The 15197-nt window shown below is 40.1% G+C and overlaps 1 protein-coding gene across 5 annotated transcripts in view; it reads right to left on the bottom strand.

The window, feature by feature from the left end:
* The window catches only part of PLXNB2 (plexin B2), a 252813-nt gene that overhangs the window by 52050 nt on the left and 185566 nt on the right, over nt 1–15197 (bottom strand). For all 5 annotated transcript variants that reach the window (XM_059847228.1, XM_059847233.1, XM_059847230.1 and 2 more), the window contains 5 exons: nt 13529–13643; nt 12730–12832; nt 12158–12259; nt 6544–6636; nt 5273–5354 (listed from right to left, as the gene is read on the bottom strand). In XM_059847228.1, the coding sequence (XP_059703211.1) occupies nt 5273–5354; nt 6544–6636; nt 12158–12259; nt 12730–12832; nt 13529–13643 (495 nt within the window). The remainder of the gene's footprint in view (nt 1–5272; nt 5355–6543; nt 6637–12157; nt 12260–12729; nt 12833–13528; nt 13644–15197) is intronic.

Genomic DNA, 15197 nt, shown 5'->3' with positions numbered 1-15197 from the left:
CAAGTACAAAGTCCTTTGACTAACCTCAATAACACATACAATTGTTTAAAGACTAATTCAAAAATCAGGTCCTCCTGGAGCATCCCGAGTCATATATGGAAGGTATAGACTCTGCATGGGTGTCAGTAGGGGTGGACATCAGCTGCCATGGGACCTCTGCCAGTTGCAGGATTAAAGGAAGAGAGCTGCCTTTGTAGGCTGTTTCCAGGACATTTGGGACTTTCCATAATCATCACTCATGCCTGAACCAAATAGAAAGTTAACACTTAATAAAATGTTAACCTTTGTTCAAGTTAATACCTCTGTGTTTCTTCATTCTTCTCTATTTTCTTCCTTTTGTTTTCCCTTTTGCCTTGAACTGTCATCCTGATGTACACCTTTTTCCTTTTGCAGTGGGGTTTAGTTCTGGCTTTTCTGAGCCAAGAAATCAAGTCTGATAGTTGTATCTCTCTAACTGATGAAGCAGAGACCAACTGTCCCAGACACTAAGCTTGTTTTGGCCCCCATCAATCTCCAGCATGATGCACAGTCACTGAATCAAACTAATTTTCCCAAAAAAATGCAAAGCCTTGAGACATATCTCGGTGGTTCAACACCATAAGGAGAGCCTGGGCTTACAAAAAAACATATGGAGATGCACTTGAGAACAAGCCCAGAAGAAAACAGACTGAAAAGATACCACACGTTTCTCTAGGGAAAGTGAGCAAGTTGCCCAGATTACCCAGCATGGGAGTGCTGTGCCTCCCTGGACAGGTGGGGTGATTATTGTAGAGAGGAAAACATCTTGCTGCCTGCTTTTCTGCTCCTTTTTCCCTTGCTTCTCTCTGCTCTTTGCTGCTCTGTATTTCTGGCCACACAGCCTCTCACCTTCTGCCACTGAGGCTTTGCCACTTTTTGAGTCTTGTAAATCAACTTAACTTAGCAGAGCAGCCAAAAGATTTTAGGTTTCCTCCTGTGCTCTTTCAAGAGTTAAATGTGCTTGCAGATGGGAATAGGGTGTACAAGACAGAGTCTCAACATCTTCCCCTTCCCTTCATTAAGTCCCAAGAAACAGTAGCCTTAGTGACACTGAATTCTTTTCAAAGAGGCTCATACTTAAAGATGCAGGAAATAAAGGAAAGTAAACAGATGTGGACAAAAGTAAATCCTTTTGAGATGCATATAGTAAAGGCCATTAAAAGCATCTATTTAAAACTAGCTTTTACTCTCAGAGGAGCAGGACTCTACAAAGAACACTGGCAAAACCATCCTCCAGTCAGTAGCATTTCAATACACTTGCTATCTTCCTAGATAACAGCAGCAGCAGTAGCTCTTGAAATCTACAAGAGACTACCATGTCAGATTTCTAGTGAAATGAAAAGTAAAATGAGAATGCTAGTTTTCCATTATTTTTTCAGCAGTGGCCTTATTCTCCTGCTAGGCATGAACAATATTGCAGATGCCCAAATCTTGGCTAGCCTCTGCCACTTGCAGGAGGACATGTAATCCCATAGAGGAAGTTTTTCTCTAAATGCTGTATGTTTAAAGCCCTCAGCATTCAGTTTCACAGCTAGTCTTTAAGATAATAACAGGGTTTTTTCTTTCCTTTACAGTGAAGAGTTAATTCAGTGATGCAGCCTGATTTTAACCCTTTCTTACCTATAGTCAGTATATCCACTTGATTTCAAGTAGCTTTACAAGCACAAAATCAGCTGAAGAAAGATTAGAGGTGCATGCAAAACTGAGGGACGTTGGTATTTGTAAAAATGAATCAATGAGAAAGAGATTGAATCAAATGGATGCTCTATCTTGAACTTCCAAGGAATTGATGAGCACAAAGCAGGAGTAGAATCATTTGCTTCATAAACTGAGCACATCAATATGGAAGGCACTGTGTTGCCCTGATTTTCTAGTATTTTCTAAGCCTTCTGATGTTTACCTCCTTGTGGAGAACTTTATCACACACTGTCTGTAGATATAACACATTGTTTTGCATTCGTTTACGGAGGAGGAGAGACTTGATGGACTGTTGGTTTGACCAGTGGCATTGCAGAGGTGGCACGGTCACCCTCCAATCCACTGTCACCTTTGGAAAACTATAAATGTTGGAGTCAGAAAATAAACTTCCTCTTTTGCTCTTCACCTTGGAGCAGCGGTGTGCGTCTGGTTCTTTCATGTTCGATAACGACAGCACTGAGCAACAAACATAAACTAAGTAATATTTCCTGCAGTTTGTGTGTCAGTTATCCACTCTTTGTGTTGTTTTGTGGATACAGTGCTGGGGAAAAGCACCAGACTGACAGCCCATGTATGCTGCTCTCTGCTTTGTGGACAATGGCAAGGACAAGTTTCCTCACTGGGAATCGCTTTTCTAGGAAGCAGATTGCTTTCTCATTCCAGCACTCTGAAAGACTGCTACTGCACAGACTTGAACAGGAAATAGTGTTGAGCAAATCTTCCCCTTGGCTTCCCAAACTGTGCATTTCCCACCCAGACAGCCACATGGCCACCAGGTACAGCATGGGAATATGTTTATCAATTACTTTATTTTCCTTCATTGGTTGGACAGGGATTCTTGTTCCACCCCTCAGTAAACAATGTCAATGTCAGCACTGCAAAGTCTTGATGTCCCTCACATTCAGTTGCTTAAATGCAATGAAGAAAGCCACGATAGCCTCAAAGCATTAACTGCTCCCCTTGTTCACTGATCAGCTCATTATTTGTACCAGCAGCAAGCTACTCATTAGATTCAGACTCTTATCCATCACCTTGAGATACCAGCTGTGATATCATCGATAAAAGGACAAAGGATAAAAGGGATATATTGGATTTCACACTGTTCAGAACCCCTGATGGCTCGAGATGTAAAAATGCTATCATAACTTAGTATTCACTAAGTGTCATACAAAGAAAGGGTTCTTTCACTGGCAGGTTCAAAGGTGCTTCTCAGCAGCAGCCATATACCCAAAGCCAATTCTTTTCAACATGCATAAAAACACATTACGCTCTGGATTTCATATGGCAAGGGAGTCTGAAAGTCAGAAAGAATTTGGATTTTAAAAAATCCCTTTTATACTAAAAAGAGACATCTGTTGATAATTTTTCAAGTCCCCTCTTGGAAGTGTTCTATATTTCAATTTGAATGATAACATTTCTTTAATAATTTAGCTACTTTTCTGTTTTGTTTTGTTTTTAATGTTTTTTCCTGACTTGGAAAAAAGATGTTGGGAATATTTTTTCAAAAGTCTGCAGTTTTAAATATGACAGCCTCTGGAATGGAAATTAAGACAGTCTGAGATTGTAATATGACCTCCCCATAAAATTCATGCCAGGTCCTCTTTTAAGTCTTTTAACGCTGCACACAGAACCATAAGGAAAATCTTCTGAAAACATAGTTCATGCTTCCAATATGAAAGGGAATAAATTTAAATATTGTACAGTTGGAAAAATGGTCTGAAGATTTATTCTGCAGAGGAAATTTCTTGGGGTACTAGTATTTTCCTGATGCTGTCCCATCATGCAAGTAACAAGGGGGTTGCCTCATAGGTTTGGCAATATTCTGCCTTAAATGTCAGTCCAAAGACATGTAAGGTAGGTCCTAGATACTGCTCCATTGATTTTGAGGGAGCTTTCTTACCTCAGGACTAGGCTTCATTGTTTCTTTATTTTATGTTGAAAAGAAATGAAATTTATATTCATAAAGAGATTTTTATCAGAGATCAAGTCTTTGTGCTATAATTTTTAATTTATTTTTTAATAGAAATGAAGGAATAGATAATGAGCTGAAAACACACTGAATATTTCTGTGTTTTCTTGATGGCCAGCTAACATAGGGACTGCAGAACCTGTCTGAACTGAGACACAGCTAAGAGATGAGATTTCAGGTAAAGTCCATATGAGTGGCTGTGACAAGGATCCTCTTTCTGCTGTTTAATGAGGAAAGTTCATTGAGGAAAGGAAAAGATCAATGAAAGAAAAAATCGAAATGCTTAAGTGTTTAATTTTCATACTTAAGTATGAACTGGGAAGCTTTGCTATTAGGATTGCACTTCAGAGTAAAAGCAATTTTGAAAATTATAGAATCATAAACTCAGAATACTTTGGGTTAGAAGAGACATTTAAAGGTCACTTAGTCCAAATCTCTGCAATGAGCAGGGACATCTTCAGCTAGATCTAGTGATTTTTGAGATTGTCCTGTGTACAGCCAGCAGTTGCACTTGATGATCCTTGTGGGTCCCTTCCAGTTCAGGATATTCTGTAATTCTGTGATTCTACACAGAGACCCATCCAGCCTGAACCTCAGTGTTTCCAGGTATGGGGCACCTACCATCTCTCTGGTATCCACAACATAGCCCTGTGTTAGCCACTGTGAAGAGAACTAACTCTACCCCAGCTGAAACAAGCACAGCAACCTGTGCCAGCCTCCCTTTAAAAAAGCTTCTTCCTTATATATAGTCTAAATCTACCCTCTTCCAGTGTAAAACCATTACCCCTTGTTCTATCACAACACTCCCTGCAAAAAAGTTTGTCCTTATCCTTTTCATAAATGACCTTTAAGTACTGAAAAATTGCAATAAGGTTTCCCTGCAACCTTCTCTTCTCCAGGCTGAACAACCCCAACTCTCTCAGCCTTTCCTCATAGGAGAGCTGCTCCAGCCCTCTGATCATCTTTGTGGCCCTTCCTACTCTGTACTGATTCCAACAGGTCCATGATGTCCTTCTTATGTGGCATGCCCAGAGCTGGGTGCAGCACTCCAGGAGGGTGTCATGAGAGTGGAGCAGAGGGAGAGAATCCCCTCCCTCACCCTGCTGGCCACGCTGCTTTTGATCCAGCCCAGGATATGACTGGGCTTTCTGGGCTGCACCCACACATTGCTGGGTCCACCCTGTCATGTCCTGTAGGACTGCTCTCAATCCCTTCATATTCCAGCTTGTATTTGTGTTTGGGATTGCCCCAACCCATGTGCAGGACCCTGCACTTGGCTTTGTTGACCCTCACGAGGTTTGCACAGGCCCAGCTCTCACACCCACCAAAGTCCCTCTGGATGCCATCCCTTCCCTCCAGCATGTCACTGCTCCACACAGCTTGGTTGGTGTCCTGGCAAACTTGCTGACAACACAGATGTTTAATGCATTAGTTTAACATTAATAACGTTTGATCTGTCAGATTTAATTGTTTCACCCAAACCAGTAAAACCTACAAACATTCTTATTAACAAGACTCCAGATTATGAAGGAATTGATTTCTGTTTACTGTAATTAATCTCCCTTTAATCCCATATTTCATACTTACCCATCAGTTTGCTGTCAATCTTGACCTTATCTGTTTTTATGGATAAGTTAAGTTGTAGGGTCTCATTTGCACTGTAGGAAAACTAGAAAAGATGACATAATAGAGATATTTATATCTTCATTTGGCAAGGATAATTTAGTGCATTTTCTATGATTCTCAATAATCAGATCTGTGAAGGTTTTTAGAAACTCTCCCAAGCCTTATGGCTTTTTTTCATCTTGGGCAGATATATTTATAGAAAAATGCTTTAATGGACCTAATCCTTCACAATTAGAATTTTCAAGTACCAAGGGACAGCAATATCTGGATACTTGCTTTTCATTAATTTAATTTACATTTGCTTATAAGTATCAAAGCAGCAAAAGTGCTGTTCAGAGGCAGTAAGTATAGCTGCTGACCCTGCTGAGTTCTCCCTTCCCACACCATCTGGCCCCATTACTTCTGTGGGCACAGCAGACTCGCACCACATGGAGGGGAAATCTCTTGCATCTTTTGCAGTGCAGCCTCCTCATTTTACAGCCAAATCAGAAGGTTCACATGCTCCAAGACATGAGCTTCTGCTCATGCTGAAAGAGCAGCCATGACAATTGTTGGGAAACAAGAAGAACAAATAAAAATACAGACGCTTGATAAAGCAAATGCTTTGTGCTAGGCACAGATGATGCATAAATGCTCATTAATTCTCAGAACTAGTTAGTGAGCTTGTAAGATATAAAGTCAGCATAATACTTGTGAGTCAAACTTGGAGCTTAGAAAATAGACAATTTTTAAAATATTCTTTCCTTTCGTAATAGAACAAGCAAGAGTGAAAGAAGCATACCTACTAGGTAGCCAAGCAACAGCATATTGTTACCATTCTTACCATTCCCATTTTACAGATACAAAATGGGAAAGATAATGAATTGGAATGTGGAGAGGGTGAGCACTGAAATTCTTGCATTTTATCCTCAATGATTTCACTAGATTGCATAAAAAAGGAAAAATAAAAGAGTAGTAGTCTCAAATTCCTCCAGAGACAGTTCAATAATTCCATGGGTTACAGGTAGAGAAATCAGGGAGAAAGATTGAGGGCTTTGAGGGGAGACTTCAGGAGCTCTGAGCCAAAACTGTGGCCTTTGACTACTACTGCCAAAGGAGACTCTCCATCAGAGGTGACTTTTTTCTGAGGGAAACACATGTTACCTGCGTAATTCTGGACACATGTGGTTACTGGAACAGTTTAGAAGTAGAACTGAGCATATTTGGTAGGTGAATCATATTTTCACATTTACCTCTTTACTCACGAATGAAAATTTTCCTTCATCTGACTCATGAACAGAAGCTTCAAATTCAAATTGGCTGTTTCCAACCACAAATTTTTTACCCTAAGGATGAAAAAATTTCAGTTTAGAATTTGTACAGCATCACCAAACATAGTAAAATATCACCATGCGATATCTTGTTCAGCACTGGAAGTAATCAAATCCAAATAGAGAAGGCTAACTGCTTACAGTCATCTTCTAAAGCAATGCTAGAGAGAAGCTGAGCCAGAGCAATCTGTGACTTTGCTGCACTCCTCCAACATTCATTCATGGCAGGCACACCAAGAAGTTCAAGGAAAGCAAGATCATATATAGCACTCTGTTTTAGGGAGCAATAAGAAAAAGCTGAGAGATGTGAATACTGGATGGCTTCACACATCAGATGTGTTATTAACAGAGCTGTGTGAGTTCTGCCCTTAAAGGTTTCCTCTGTAGGGATTCTGGACAGAGTTTTCCATGCAAGAGTTGCATGGGAAACTGGAATGAACATCTCTCAGCTCTTGCTGCCTTTTCTTCAGCCTTACCGTGACTCCAGCTGTATTTTCACAGAACAGTCTTCAATGGCAGCACTAATTTAAGGGTGTTACTACCTCCTAGACATCTTCCCCTCTCTTCTCCCTAGATCCTAAATCTATTGATTCCTGTCTTAAGTCTGTAGCACATATTGACTTCCACTGCACTGACAAAACTCTCAGCTTGGCTGCTCTGTGGTTCAGTCAAAGAACTTGGCTGGCTAAAAACCTCATCCCATGACATTGTTTCTGCGCTGGGTCATTCTCCTGCCCATAGGACAGACATGCAAACAGCTTTGCCAGAAGAATATTAGAAAGAAGTGAGTAGCAAAGATATTTTCATACACTAATGTTGGTAAAGAATTATGAAATCACAACTCACTTGGGGACAAGACAACCTTCACCTTTACAAAATCACAAAATGGTTTGGGTTGGAAGGCACCTTCAAAGACCATCTAGTCTGACATAGGCAGGGACACCTTTCCCTAGAAAGCCCCATACAACCTGGCTTTGAACATTTCTAGGGATGGGGTACATGCAAGTTTCTTGGGCAACCTGTTCCAGTCTCTCACCATCCTCATTGAAAAGATTTCTTCCTTATCTCTTTAAAACTACCCTTTTTCACTTTAAAAAATGTTGCCCCTTTCTCTGACCCTACAGCCCTGGTAAAATGTCTCTCTCCATCTTTCTTATAAGCCCTTTTTATATATTGAAAGTCCACAAAAATGTCTCTCAGGAGCCTCCTCCAGGCTGAACCACCTCAACTCTGTCAGCTTTTCTTCATAGGAGATGAACTCCAGCTCTCACCTCCTCTCTCATCATTTCCATGTCTCTTCTCTGGACCCATTCCAACAGGTCCAAATCTTTCTTGTACTGGGAACCCCAGAGCTGGATGCTATACTCCAGCTGACATTTCAGGAAAGTGGGTTGGAGGAAGATAGATCACCTCCCTTGACCTGTTGGCCACACTTCTTTTGACACAGCCCAGGACACTATAGTTTTGGACTGCAAGTGCACATTGCCAGCTCACATCTAATGTTTCATTCTCAAGTCCTTCTCCATAAGGCTCCTCTCAATCCACTCAACCCCCCCCTCTGCATTGACCCAAGTGCAGGACCTTCTCACTGGTCTTGCTGAACTTCTTGAGAACTTCACTGTGGACATAAAGAACTAGTCCCTGGTTTTGACCAGAGCCATCTGAGTCTGGAGTGCACCCGGCAAAAACACAATGGTTACTTGATTCCTCTTTTCTGCTCCAAAGGTAAGTACATTGTCTCCTGCTATCATCTAAGTCTTGTGTATGAGCCTCTTATCATTTTTATTTGTATTCCAAATTCTTCAGTGTTGGAAACACAGGTACCTTCTGGTACCTAGGTTTTACCTAATTAATCTGGTACATCAGGTTCATCTTATTAATGGAGTGGAAAGCTTTCCTATTGCACCTTCACTGTGACAGGCTGGGCAGTGGACATGAGCCCACCAAGGTCTGGGGCTGAGGAGGACAACGTGTATCTGGACAACTAACCAGATAAGGGCTAAAACAGACTTGAGACTCTGGGTGGTCATTTTATGGAAGAAAACAAAGCTTTTACTTCTCGGAAGCTAGATATAGAAAATAAGCTACTGCCTGAGCTCTGAAAAGACTTGTCTGAAAATTTACAGCCCATTCTGCCTTACAGAAAACATATACATAGTCCAGGTTTTAAACCATCTCCTTACAATTATTTTTTATAGGAATGCTTCCTTGTTTTCCTTGCCCCACATATTTTAATATAACATATTTTTCATAAGTGTTCAAATTCTGCTGCTCCTGTGTAAGGCTTTCCCACGTGCTTAACAGCGGGCTCTGGGAGAGAGGGAGAGCTGTGGTGTGTGTGACAGCTGATACCTGGAGTGCATTGAAATCAGGAGCTGCTTACCAGACTCTTGAGCAGAAGGCAGCAGAGCTCACAGTCATACTTTGGGGGCAAGAGATGTGTTGCAAGCACTAGGAAGCAGGTTACACATCAGACACACATGACAAAGACAAATCCAAAAGGGAAATTACTTTTAACGAAAATCTTTGGCGGGCTAATAAGGTTATCTTGATGCTGGTACATCTGTCTCTCCTACTGTGCCAATCTTTCAAGGACTCAGCTGGAGAATGCCTCTCAGAAATTGCATGCAATATGACTGATCAGTACTAGACTTCCCTCCCTCTGCCTGTCCTGGATGGCGCCACTCCCACAAGAATGACAACAGCTAGGATTTCTCTCTCCTTCCTACTGAAATTCTTTCAGAGGAAGGAGGGGCAGAAGAACAGTCAACAGCTCCTCCTCTTCTAGGCTATTTCCCTCCAGTGGAAGCTATGATGAGGAGACTTATTCTTTGTACTTTAAGCATTTACAAGTTTAGAGGAGCATACAAAACGTGTGAGTTTATACTTCCACCCTCAGCGGAAGTATAGCAGTTTCTATATTTCCAGTATAGAAATAATTCTTGATATAGTGCAGCAACAGCAGTTTTTAAAGCCATTTACCTGTCCTACTCACTAAGTAAGCCCTTTAATGTTCATCTGCACCTAGAGATGAGGATTCTTATATGCACAATGTTGGACAGTGCACACAGTCACCCATGGCAAGGCTGGGTGTGCAACACCCCTTTAAGTAAAGCACAGATTAAACCAAGATAATAGAACTGGTAGTTCAAGGTGACATCACAACATTAATTTCCTGCTTTTTCTAAGCAAGAATTTAGGCAAGGAAAACAGGAGGAAAATGGATATACCAATGTACTAACCAATAAAGACCCTAAATGTGCTCATAGCTGCATGACTGCTAGCTTTAAAGATGCTGTAATGCCTAGCATATCCTGTGGCAAAACTGTTCCACATGAGAAGCCAAATGCTATTTAGCATTTGGGCTGTGGGCCAATCCCTACAAAATATCCATCCATGGCTTCTCCTGAGCCACCCTGTTTTCCATGAAATGTTTACCAAAGGCTGAGTGTAAGTTATGCCCTTCATTCAAATGAACTTTCAGTCATCAAAGTTACTTCTTCAGATAGAATAATCCCACAGGCATGAGTGCCTCTGTGATTACAACTATTTCATGCCTTATTTGTCTATTAACACATGTATTAAAGGGCTGTGTATACAGCTGTAGTCACTGTGTGTTTGTTGAAATCCTGTCACTAAAGACATTCTTGTTTTGACTGAAAAACGCACCTCTGTACCAGGATATATGGAGCTGACCCCATGACAGAGATGATATTTTCACATTGCTCCCACCCAAGAAAAATTACTCTGACATCATTTGATGCTCACTGCCCTCCAGCATCTTTCCAGTTTTGGGACTATGCATTCACCTTGGCTTCCTACAGAGACTTGAACTCCTTGTAAGCCTTCCCAGTTCCAAGTTAAATAAATACATTCTGCGGGCAAACTGTTAAACATTGCTACCCATGACAAAGCATCAAATCCACAGGATGTGTCTTTGCATTTGTTAAATGAAATTGATATCTCACAGAATTAAAAAACCCCACCAGCCTTTTCTCCATTCCCTTTTTGTTACTAGTAGTTCAGAAAGATTAAAGTGCTTATTCATAGAATAATAAACTAGATGAAGTAGTTTTTGCATTCCTGCTGCTGTTTCTCCTTGGAGGACAAGGGTCCACTAGAAGTCAAATTCAGCACATCTAGATTATGCATCTGCCCTGAATTTCTCTAGAGACAGAAAGGGCTCATCCAATTATAACAAGGGAGCAGGAGACAATTTTCCTCTTGGGCAGAAAAACTGCTCTTGCCAATGCTAAGCAAAAGAAATACAAGTATAATCTCCAGAATACTTTTCAATTAGCTGTGGGTGTAGGAGACGTGTTGTATGCCACATGTTGCACACAGCCAGATGTCCTACCAGGGACCACTTCTGGCATCTTGGAGAACAGACCAAATTCACCAAATTTGCATTCCACTGTCTGCATATATTTTAAGGTCTTCAAACAAAAATGTTTATTTTTGAACACATGTTTGTATAGCAGTTTTCATATATGTCTATAGTAGTGACACACATCATGGTCTTTACATGGTGCTTACAGGTTGCTTTTTGCACTTCTCTGAATAAATATCCTTCCTATATTGCTACTCTTCAGGCCTGTTGACCCTTTTCCATCCCTTGGCAGGAGCAGCAAAGGTGACAGAAGGAATTTAGAAGATATACAGCATTCCAATTTGAAAAAGGAAAAAAAAAAAGCCCTCAAAAAGAAGAGCCTTCTCTCCCAAGATAGATGGCCAGTAGTATAAGAAATCGATGCAATCCCCAGTGCATCTATCATCAATTCCCATTTACACAAAGACAACACAGAAACAAAGAACAGAAACTGATAACAGTACTTGAGCTATCGCCTAAAAATGGTTTTAAAGCTTCATTTTCATCCCACTAACAATAACATTTTATGCATTGTCTAGACTATAAGGCAATTAAAACTCTGGGGTCTATTTGACTTAGAGACTTTATAATTTATTTTCTGGAAGCAAGTACTAAGAAAGAGAAGCCTTTGCTATGGGTGAGAAAATACCTGCTCTTCTGGCTTGATGGTCACACACACACACACACAAAAGTGAAAGATGATATCCAAACTAAGAAGCATTTAATGTTTAATGAGTGCATTTTTGTGTTTGAAGGTGAAAACTTTAAAAAAATTAAGCACACCGAGTGATGTCATTCTAGAACAATAGCAACAAAACCCACCAAGTATTTAATTAGAAAAAGATGTGAAACATTCACAATTCCTACAGCTCCTCTCATTTCATTACATGAAAAATATTTGTCCAGTGTTTAACAGGTCCAGCTAACATTCTTTAAAATGCCCCCTCCATTTTAATAGTTAGAGTATTTTCTCCAGCTCTGATTCTCTCTTGGTGATGACTCTACCACAGTAACCAATATTATATCAAACTTGAATGTGCAGCCCTTTTCTTGCTTTAAATTACAAGCAGGATATCCGAGGCACATGAACCAATGCTTTAGTTTAGGGATGTGGAAGCAGTTTAAGAGGCATTCAAATGACAGCTAGCATTGAATTAATCTGCTTACCTGATAATAATCTAGATGTTTTCCCTCAAAATACACAGTTGTTTGGTACTCCATAGGTATTATTGAAGGGTCAGGGTTTAGAAACTGTGGGCATTCTCCTTCCTGGGGAGAGATACATTTTATATGTTATTACAAATAAAAAGTCTTATCACAACAAGCTCCAATGGCCTTTGGACAATAGAATGATTGTTCTGAAGAACTTCATGCTTAAAATACAGTGACAGATTTGATTACACCCTTTCAAATTAGACATGCTAAAAATGACTGCAGCGTATGTCAAAGCTGTGGGTGATTATCTCTCCCTGCCTTGAAATCTCGTTCCTCCCATTGAAGCAAAATAGTAAAAGGCACAGAAATATCCTTTCAGGAGTTATTCAGTCTCACTGCCCCGCCTCAATCACACCCTTAAATTCCCACCCCCACACTGTCACTAAAAAAACCCTTACGCTTCTGGAGTTAACTTTAGAATAATTTTCAAATCTCTAATTTAACCAACTGATATGAGAAATCCAGCAAAAAAAATATTGAAGTGTTCTAATAAAAAACCTAATACCCTTATTTTTAAACATTACCATATTTTGTTTAATCACATCTTGTACTGAAGAGGACTCTTCACAGATATGTCTCTTCCAGTCCCACTGGCAATTCCATCTATTGCTTGCACAGGAATAGCATCTACAAATATAACATGGTAGTCATGACAAATTGTCAGGCTTTTTCCCCCACTGAGAAGAAAAGTAAACGAAATTCCATATATATTCATAGAGGGTAGATCAGTCTGTTAGAGTGTCCTTACTATATTAAGATCAAAACTTCACAAGAACAGTTCAAGAACCCCAAAAAGCTATTTTATCCCTTAAATAAATATTTGAGCAGGGATGAGAAAACCATAGCATTTGCAAAAACTTTGAGATCAAGCCTGAGAGGACTGGAAGTGATTTTGATCAACCTTCATACACAAGGATGAACAAAGGGTTTGGGCTGGCTGCACATGCCCTGTTTGAAAACACTGCAACCCAAAGCACCAAACTACTGTCATTACAGGGAACAAGTAGGGACATAGACAAGTAGTGGACAACACGTCCACATTGCTCACCTGCAGACACATTAGCAGCTACAGAAATGGCAACACAATGAACTGGCCTTAATTATAAGTGCCATGAATATTTCTATTCCATGCTTTATGTTGCTGGCTCACCAGATGCCCTTCAACCATTTTTAAACTCCATTAAAATGTAAGAAAAAGGATTTGGACACTGGCAAATTTTGAGTGCCAAAGGCTTAATTATGAAATGATTGAGTAATTCAGGTGCCAGTTACCTAACACACCAAGCTACAGGACCCAAACATTTAGGAAGCTGAAATACTTACGGCTGATTTTCAACAAGATTCATTGCTTCTTCACAGTCATAAAAAGGGTAAGTGTGTGATGCAAAAAAAATCTTGTTCTTTTCAAAGGTTAACTGAAGTGGAACTGAAACGTGATCTATCACAAAAGAAAAAAAATTATCCAAGTGGTTGTTGAATTCTTCAGCTATTGAGCTGAATGATACAATGATAATAGTTTTATTATTTTACAGGACATAAGCAAATATTGAATTATACTGTTAACACTCTGGATCTCATGACTTAAAGTCTGTAAGTTCTATTTTGTCTTTTTAAGCTTTACAAAATTTTCCAGCACATGATTTGCAGAAGAAAAGCAGAGAGAGAAAAAAGGGAAGAAGCAAAATTAAAGAATAGCTTTGTTTTATGGAAGTGTTTTTCAGTGGTGCTATCATCATGCTAGACTTTTAAAGAGTCTAGAAGAACAAGGAAAACTGATTAAAGACATAATTGAACACAGACGAAAACTGGCACAAGAACAGTAATTTTAAATAAAACATTTTCTTAAATATGAATATGTCTGCATGTAAAATTACTCCTTTCATTTGTGAATTAAAAATGTTGTGTGAATTCAAGCAAGCGATCTTTGTGGTTAATGCCCAACAGTGCCTGCAACAGTTACCACAGGCACTTGTGAGCCTCCGTTCGCCATACACGATTTCTCCACAAATGTACTTCTTGTCTGGATTATTGCTAAAGAGTGAAACTGTTTGAAATACCTTTTGCAGAAATCATTAAGCCCTTATGACAAGCTATTTCACAAGCTATTGAGCAACTTCAAACTCTGCTTTCCTTGAACAGGTTCTTGGAAGACCATCAGCTGCTTGGCTGGAAGTTACCTCTGCCTGCACTGGGTGCCCATGCCTATTTCGGACTCACAGCAATGACAGGGGATTTCCTAAGAGCTGAGAAAAGGCATCCTTCCTAGAAATTCCTTTCGGAACCAATCAACCACAACCCAGACTTTTCCAACATCAACAGGGCTTCTTAACAGTAACTGGATGGCTTCTGAACAGTAACTGCCAGGAATATACAAATACCACGCATACAAATATCTTAAGGGCAGGTGTCAAAAGAATGGGGCCAGACTCTGCTCAGACAGAGCAAGGAACAACAAACTGAGACACAGGAGAGTCCATCTGAATAGGAAGACAAACATCTTAACTTTGAGGGTGCGGAGTACTGGAAAAGGCTGCCCAGAGGGGTTGTGAAGTCTCCTTCTCTGTAGACATTCAAAACCCACCTGGATGAGATGCTGTGCAATCTGCTTAGGTAAACCTGCTTTAGCAGGGGGCTTACACTAGGTAACCTCCCCAGGCTCCTTCTGCCCCTAAAAATTCTGTGGTTCTGTGAATGCTTGTAGCTGTCTGCCTTCTCCTGGTGTCTACAGAGTTTCTGAGCACCCTAATATTACTTTTGAACATCCTTTCAGATGTGCAACCAACTCAGAGAGTCATATTATTTCTAGATTACTTGTTTACTCTAATGCCTTCTCTGACAGACTTCTAGTCTTACATTTAATGCTGGATGACATCCAGATATCACATTTATCAACTCCATTGCTCTATGTCCTGCTTTACAAATATTTAGCGAATGTGAATTTGCCTTAAATAACAGCGCGCTGCTTTAACACTTAGCAGAATCTGATATACCA

This window comes from Haemorhous mexicanus, chromosome 5, assembly GCF_027477595.1.
Source record: "Haemorhous mexicanus isolate bHaeMex1 chromosome 5, bHaeMex1.pri, whole genome shotgun sequence".
Classification (NCBI taxonomy): domain Eukaryota; kingdom Metazoa; phylum Chordata; class Aves; order Passeriformes; family Fringillidae; genus Haemorhous; species Haemorhous mexicanus.
The sequence above is the reverse complement of the archived record's forward strand: the minus strand, read 5'-3'. Positions and strand labels throughout refer to the sequence as shown.